Genomic DNA, 8798 nt, shown 5'->3' with positions numbered 1-8798 from the left:
TTTATCCTAAATGGCTCAAAGTAATTCTATTATTCATAATAATCCCACATAAATATAAATAGTAAATCAACTAAAAATATAAAAAGAAATAAATATATTTTATTATATAAAATAAAATATTTAAATTTAAATTAAATTCAATCAAAATAATTAAATGTATGACACATGACATTTATTTAAGATTGTACATATCAAAAGAATAAATCATTTACATTAATTTGTTTGTCAAAGATTTTGATTTTTATTCATTTATAGAAGATAAATAAATAACATCATAGTACGATATGATATAACAAAACCCAAAACGTGATTTCCTTATTTCAACCCATGCAACACCCATAACAACCTTGTATCCATTTATATTAATTTTTTATTTATCAATTCGTTTGCAAAAGTTTAGGAAAATTTACAGCTATTAAGAACACTGATTGACTGACTGAGATTATACTTGGCCGTTGCTACTGTCAAGAAAATCTGATTTTTTTTTTTTTTTTTACAAAAATTGGTTTTGAGAAATTGTTTTTTAGAATTAAGATAACTAGGAAAAAAAAAAAGGCATTTGGTAATTGTTTGTGTGTGTATTTTTTTTTTTTTTTTTTGTTTAGTACAATGCCTAATTATTTATGAGCCGAATAAATAGATAATAGATGGTGGCAGTTAATTCAAATAAATAAATAAAGAAGACATATTGTGGTGGTGAAGTCAAGCAGCCCCACAAGGAAAACAAGTATAATATCTAAAGCACAAAATAATGGTGACTGTCAGTAAATGTGTGAACGTGGAAAGGGTTGTTCAGGTCAACTCAAAAATCCTTATTTCAAACTCCTTGTCTTAGCAATTTCCTATCAACTTCCTTTGGAAACACACATTTTTTTTTCAATTACTGTTACTTCCTGACGATCAAATACAATTTCGAATAAATATTTGTTATGTATTAATTTTATGAAATTGAAAAAAAATAACTTTAATTTATTTAGTATTAAAATTAAAATTTTTTATAAAATTAAAATGCCATAATTTTTAATGTTAAAAGTAAAAAAATTTTAAAATATAATTTTAAAATAAAAAAAATAAAAGTTTTAAATATTAAAAAACATAATTTGGAAACATCTAAAAAAATTAAAAAAGAAAGATAAAGGAAGTATTATTTTTTGGATTTATAAGATACATTATTAATATATAAATTTTATAAAAAATAAAATAATATCATTTTATTAATAAGATAAATCATATAACATTATCTTATTAGTAAATAATTTTTTAAAAAATTTTATTTTTTTTACATATTTATTTTAAAAATTTATATTTATCATTAATAAGATAACAATACTGCATTCAATACATACTCTTATTATTTTACACCTGATCAACATGTCTCACTCACCACCCCCTTTAATCTTCTTATATATGTCTCTTGTATCAATCCTAATTCATCCGCAATACAGAGTGACCTGATCACAACATCCCTCATCTTCGTCTTCCTGTCTCTCTAATTTTTGACTCATCAAACCATCGCCCCAAATTCAATGGACCAACTACCAAAATGCAAAGCAAATTATGTGCCACTTACTCCCTTGACTTTCCTCAAAAGGGCTAGCTCTGCTTATGCTAGTCGTACTTCCCTCATCTACGAGACCACTCGTTTCACCTGGCGTCAAACATACGAACGTTGCTGTCGCCTCGCTTCCTCCCTCCTCTCTCTTAACATCCTCAAAAACGATGTTGTAAGTGAAATCCTCGTATATACTTATTTATTTCATCCATGTATACTAGTATCTCTTTTCTTAATATTAATTAGAAACCTCCATTTGCAGGTATCCGTTCTGGCTCCTAATGTTCCAGCCATGTACGAGATGCATTTTGCTGTTCCCATGGCTGGAGCCGTGCTCAACACCATTAACACTAGGCTTGATGCTAAGAACGTCGCCACCATTCTTCGCCACTCCGAGGCCAAGGCGTTCTTCGTGGACTATCAGTATGTGCCACTGGCACGCGAGGCTCTCCGGATTTTGATGGGCAGCTCACAGGAACATCACTCCTCGTCTGCAGCAGCCGAGTCCTCAATTCCACTGGTGATTGTCATAGATGACATAGACTCGCCCACAGGTGTCCGACTAGGCGAGTTGGAGTATGAGCAGTTAGTCCACATGGGTAATCCAGGATTCGTCCCCACTGAAATCCAAGATGAGTGGGATCCTATTTCGCTCAACTACACATCCGGAACCACATCAGAACCCAAAGGAGTTGTTTACAGCCACAGAGGCGCATATCTCAGTAGTTTAAGCTTGATATTGTGCTGGGAAATGAGGAATGAACCAGTCTTTCTGTGGTCCCTCCCAATGTTCCACTGCAACGGGTGGACCTTCACCTGGGGAAGCGCAGCACGTGGTGGCACTAACATCTGTCTACGCAACACCACTGCGTACGACATGTACCGAAACATAGCCTCTCACAAAGTGACGCACATGTGCTGCGCACCCATCGTTTTCAACATCATTCTCGACGCCAAACCACATGAGCGCTGCAAGATCGCCTCTCCCGTCCAAATACTCACCGGCGGTGCACCCCCTCCGCCCTCACTGCTCGAGAAAATGGAGCACCTCGGATTCCAAGTAACACACGCCTATGGTCTGACGGAGGCCACTGGCCCAGCCCTGGTATGCGAATGGCAAGCCGAGTGGAACAATCTTCCGCAGGATCATCAGGCAAGACTCAAGGCACGGCAAGGGGTCGGCATATTGACACTGGCAGACGTAGATGTGAAGAATATGGAAACCATGACAAGTGTTCCACATGATGGAAAGACAATGGGGGAGATTGTGTTGCGCGGAAGTAGCATCATGAAAGGTTATTTAAAGGAACAAGAGGCTACATCCAAGGCCTTCAAGAACGGGTGGTTCATCACCGGAGATGTGGGTGTGATTCATCCAGATGGGTACCTGGAAATCAAGGACAGATCAAAGGATGTTATCATATCTGGGGGTGAGAACATCAGCAGTGTTGAGTTGGAGTCCGTTCTTTACAGGCATCCAAGAGTTCTTGAGGCAGCAGTGGTAGCAATGCCGCACCCACGCTGGGGGGAGAGCCCATGTGCTTTTATCGCGGTTAGAGAGAACGCAGGTGGACAAACAGATGATGTGAAGGAAGCTGATATCATTTCTTACTGCCGTAAAAGTCTTCCTCATTTCATGGTTCCAAAGAAGGTGGAATTTCTACCTCAGCTGCCCAAAACTTCAACGGGGAAAATGCAGAAGTTCCAACTAAGAGCATTGGCCAAAACTTTCCAGGTTACCGAGCGGAATTCTACCCAAGTCAACAAGGAAGATCCTCCAATCCATTCTCAGTCTCATCTTCAGATTCTTGCTTTCTCCCGCCTTTGAATGTACTAATTATTTATTAAATTACTCCTAATAGACTACGCTTGTACATGTGTTGATTTTTGTTTTCCAACTGCAGGCTGTTGCCTATTGGTCAATGTCTCTGTCAGAGAAATATGGTCCTTAATTATTATAAAAATAAACAAATTATTTAGATATTGAGCATAATTTTGCTTTCATTTTAATTTTGAAAGAGGAACTTCAGTACTTACATATAATTTATGTAATTTGCAGCAATTTCATTAATATATCCCGCACAACTATTATCCCATGAGAAAATTCACTATCCCTTAAAAGCCATTTTTGTCAGAGAGTGGGAAACCATGTTTGCTTTGCGCCTCATAAACCTGCACTTCCACCTAGAAACGTTACTCAACCACAACTACACCTCGTCGATTTAATGGCCTACAGAGGACAAGTTCTTCCCTTTAAGAGTCAGCTGCTTAATAATCCATTGTGCATCACCTTCTATATCAACCTTAAGGAAATCCATTTCTATTCCCCATCTCACTGCTTCAGTTGCAGTAGGGTCTCTGCAACCATCTACTCTTTCGCACGTAGCACCCAGTATTTCCCCCGAAGAATTTTTGGCCACCCCCCATATGCCTCTATTTCCTTCCATTGTATTCAGTGCTCCATCAAAATTATTTTGACGGTGTCCTTTGTGGGGACTTTCCATCTCATCTGTTCCTTCACTACCTCCTCACCCCTCCTAAGCTAAGCTCTCTGATATTCCTCTAGGTAGTTGGACGTAAAGCTGGCCGTGGCCTGTCTGGTTTTTAACTGCATCGTTTCTAGTTGACCAAATTGCCCGGGCTAGAGTGAATAGCCTTTCCATAGTATTTCCTTCATTACTTTTTGTAGCGATGCCTAGCCACTGTCTTATATTTTGCCAATGCTGCCCCATCCAATCATTACCCATGCCCACCTCCTTCCAAACCTCCACTGCGTGTTGACATTCCACAATTGCGTGCAATACCGTTTCATCAGTTAAACCGCATCTTGGGCGGTGACCATCCTCACATATGTTCCTTCTTTTCGGGTTTGCAAGTACTGGTAAAATCTATTGGTAGTTCAGATACATTTTATTAGATAAAAAATTTAATTATTAATGAATAAAATTAATTTTTATATTAATTTTATTCATATTTTATGTAATTATGTTTGAATAGAAACAACTATCATATGATAAATGATTATAACTATTTGAACATAAATAAATTGTTATTTATAAATGCTATAATTATATAGAAAATCATAACCATTTGAATAAAAGTTTATGTTTGTTTATTTATTATAACTAAATCTTTCAGTATAATAACTTTCACTACTTTTGATTTAAGAGTTTAAGATTTTGTTATACCCTAAAGGCATAATTACTTTTAAGAAAGTGTTCTTTACACCTCAAAACTAAAATTCTTTTATATTATTTCTCTTCTGTTATTTATTTTTTCTAACAATTTAAAGATAATTATGAGAAATTTATATTTTGAATGAGAAAAAAACAAGGAAAAGAAATTAACATGATTTAGAAATCAATATTGGAGAAAGCAGAAGGTGTTAAAAGATTATTGTTTCCATGGATCAAAATATTAATTTTCGTAAAGATCTTCATTAGAGGTATGTATTTTTTTTTTTTTTGCATAATTGTTAGTAAAAAGATTGACTGAATGAGATAAACACGTTAACAATTAATTTCATTAGCCTGTAAAGTCAAAATACAATATACAAAATATTGATTACATTGCCTAAGTTTATGCATATACTGAAATTGACTCCATAATTTGGTTTAATAAATTATATTATATCTATTTGAAAAATTGATGCTTATAAATATTGGGATAGGAAATAACCTGAAAAAATAAAAAAAAAAGACGTAAATCGATCTATGATCAAAAGAATTATCACTTGTCAGTAAGTAACAAATTAAATTGGATTCTAATGGAATAATTGATTGTTTAATTGTTATGTGTTTGTTATATATAGAAGAGGCAAATTGTCCTATGGTTTCTATGAAAATAATTGAAAACGGGTAAAGAAATTTACCATGAAAAATTAGATATAAGTAGATAATATATGCAAACAATAAGATTTGGCTACAAGATTAGTTTTATTTTTAAATCATGGCACCAAAATTAAGATAATAAGTTGAGTTTAGCTATTTGTATAGTTCTAACTGTGTTAATTGTTTATAAATCAAAGGTTGATATTTTTTTAATTTATTATTGGTTTAAATTTTGATTAGTGTTCAATTTTCATGAAAATTAATTAAAATTAAATTAATATATGCGAATAATTATTATTATTAAGATATGGTATTTCATAGATTAATTAGTGGATAATAAACTAAATAATTGTTAATATCATAAACATGGGTAGTGTGACATGTATTTTGCTTGCTAGGTGTATTACATTAGAAGTGATTTTAGAAAATAAAATTTTATTGTGAATAGTCACAAAGTGAAAATCATAAATAGCCGTCAAAAAGTTAATCAGTGGTTACACAAAAGTATTATTGCTTTTCGCATATGGGATATTGATTAAAAGAAAAGGCATGTCATTAAAATAATATTGAAGTATTTGTCAATTACTAGCATTTTGAAGGATGCTCATCAATGTCTAATTAGCCATGTTTATAAATTAAAAAAAAAACATGCAAATTCAATGTTCCAAAGACACCAATACATGTATGTGTTTAATTCTATTTTGTGATGGCATAGAGAACATTGATATAGTTTGTCAATATGTTACGAAAAAAAACTGAATGGGATGGAATTTTCTTTCTTATACATATAAGAAAGATATTGACTATGGAGATAGAATGTTATTATTCAATTAATACATTATTGGTTAAGGACAATGAAGATATTTTTACTTCTTGTACTTGAAAAAATGGTCTTTTACAAGTTGTTTAAATGAAAACTGCACAAATTTTCAAGGTTTTCAATAGTTTAATGACAATGACAAAGATGTGGCTGGTTATATACCATATTAAAATATGGGCTCAGATAATAATATTGGTTTGTGGAAGCCATAAACCTTGGAGTTAGCCAATCAATGATTTAACCAATAAAAATTCATTATGAGTTTTTTCATGAAATATAAGTAGAACTCATTATAATTATTATTTATGCTATTTTATGAAAATAATTCTTTAGATTCATGTTTCATGACTTGCATTGATATGGTGATCTAGATATGAATATATTAATCACAAAATGATTATGAAAGTATTTGAAATTAGAGTTAAATATTCCATTGACTCTCATTGTACATAGGCATATTGGTCCTATGAGTAAAGTTTGAATTTATTATATATCTAAAAATGTTATGACTAATTGAAAGTGGTAAATAATAGAGATATATATGCTACAAAATGGTGGAGAAATAAAGTTCTCATAAAAATTTGAAATCAAATTTAGATGTTTCAATAGTTATGAACTTGGAATTGGTCATTGAGCAATTAATATATGTATTGAAAACTCATGATAACATTTGAGATAATTGTTTTTCACTAAAAGCCATCACTATAAATGAGATAACTTCAATAGCCAAATTTACATGATTTATAGGTATAATATGGATTATTATAGTTGGCTTAGAATAACTATAAGCCAAAATTGATGCCACAATCTTGATCATGTTGTGGTAATTTTTTGTTATGTATATGATCTAATTCATGGATTATACAAGTGATTTATCATTTATGGTTTTATTAAAAGTTTTGATATATATATATATATAGTGAAAAATTTTAAAGTACATTTACCTTGGAAGCCATGAGTAATTCAAAGATCTTGTAAATATGAAAACTTTTATAATAGCAAAAGGAATGCTATTTGATCCATTTGGGTGATGGAAATAGTTTTATACATGGTAATATATATATATATATATATATATATATATTAATAGTGTTCATGATGAAATAGATTCATATAAGTATTATGAATTGACATAAAAAGTTTTAAAAGAAGACAAAAGAAGCATGGTTATATTTGAAATCTACTTATTGATGTAAACTCTTATATTGAGTTAATATAAAATTTTTGGAACTTTCATGCAAAAAAAATTAAGATATAGAATATTTACTATTTATCTTTCACTAAGAGTGCATTTGGAGACCTCCTACCTAAAAAAAAAACTACAAAATAGTCAACAAATAAATGAAATTTCAACTTGATTAAGTATCTATAATATCTTGACAATTGAATGAGATATTCTGTAATAAAAGAATGCATACTTGCACATGGTAAGGGTGATAAGAATAAAAAAATTTAAAAAAATTTACCACTATAATGTTGTAAGATTTCAGTATAATTTTATGAGCAAATTATACAAGCTAATAAGTTTAAACACTTATTAAAGTAAAATTATAGAAAAATCCTTACAAATGGACTAAAATGGTTTGGTTTATTCATTAAGTTTATCCAATTATACTAGAAGTATATTTATATTAAAAATGTATAAAAGTATAGAAATAGAATGGTTGAAATTTATGAGTATAGAGTTGTAGCCACAACCAAAACTAATGATTTCTTAAAATGATAAGAATGAGGCAACAATGTCTAAAGCATATAAATGATATGCAAAATGAAAAGTTTGGACATATTAGCTTGAAATGATTATACTAGAGATTTAATCTCAAGTAGGGATAATTACCAGAAAAAAATTGAATTCCAAGATATTGATTAAGAGTACTACAAGTAGAATGGATTTAAACCCTTACTATTATATACCAATAATGAGAACCCAACTTTGAATTAGTTACCTTTAATTACAAAGTTTAATGGGTAAAAACAAGTTATTGTTATGTATCTATTAAGCACTAGTAAAATCTATTCAAATTTTAAAAACTAGTGTGATCCATTGTGTGGGGAGGATAAGTTTTTATATTCTTAAAGGAGTTTCAAATGTCTAAAGCAATGGAGACATAATGAAAACTCTACCTATATAAACATAAAATTGGTGCCTGCTTCAACAAAAAGAATTGCGGTCTCTCTTGTAAATATTTATGAATAAGATAAACACATGGACATAATAGTGCTAAAAGCGGTTATAAACCTCTGACAGAAAAATAAATAAGTATTATGTGTGTTATATCTTCAATTATAACACTAGGAGTTGAGGTTTAATCTATAGACATCATCAACTTTGTTAGAATTCTAAGATATATATGTTAATTGAATATTCAAATTGAGAGATACCTTCTTGTATTTATAATATTTATTTACATGAAAAGTTAAAAATTAAGTATCAACCTTCCAAACTAGCAGGGGATTATTAGTAGTTTAAAATATGGTATATCTCACATTTGATAGAAAAATTTAATTATTGATGAATAAAATTAATTTTTGTATTAATTTTATTCATATTTTACATAATTTTTGAAAAGAAATAATTATCATATGACAAATGGTC

At 30.8% G+C, this 8798-nt stretch overlaps 1 protein-coding gene across 1 annotated transcript; it reads left to right on the top strand.

The window, feature by feature from the left end:
• The first annotated feature begins 1431 nt into the window (after positions 1-1431).
• On the top strand, positions 1432-3541 carry LOC111313615 (trans-cinnamate:CoA ligase, peroxisomal-like). The gene is made up of 2 exons (XM_089752467.1): positions 1432-1724; positions 1815-3541. The coding sequence occupies exons 1-2, from the start codon at positions 1527-1529 to the stop codon at positions 3378-3380; spliced, it is 1764 nt and encodes a 587-aa protein (XP_089608593.1). The 5' UTR covers positions 1432-1526; the 3' UTR covers positions 3381-3541.
• Positions 3542-8798: the final 5257 nt, after the last annotated feature.

This window comes from Durio zibethinus, chromosome 23 (assembly GCF_047325235.1).
Source record: "Durio zibethinus cultivar Kanyao isolate XHJ-2024 chromosome 23, ASM4732523v1, whole genome shotgun sequence".
NCBI classification, from domain to species: domain Eukaryota; kingdom Viridiplantae; phylum Streptophyta; class Magnoliopsida; order Malvales; family Malvaceae; genus Durio; species Durio zibethinus.
The sequence above is the reverse complement of the archived record's forward strand: the minus strand, read 5'-3'. Positions and strand labels throughout refer to the sequence as shown.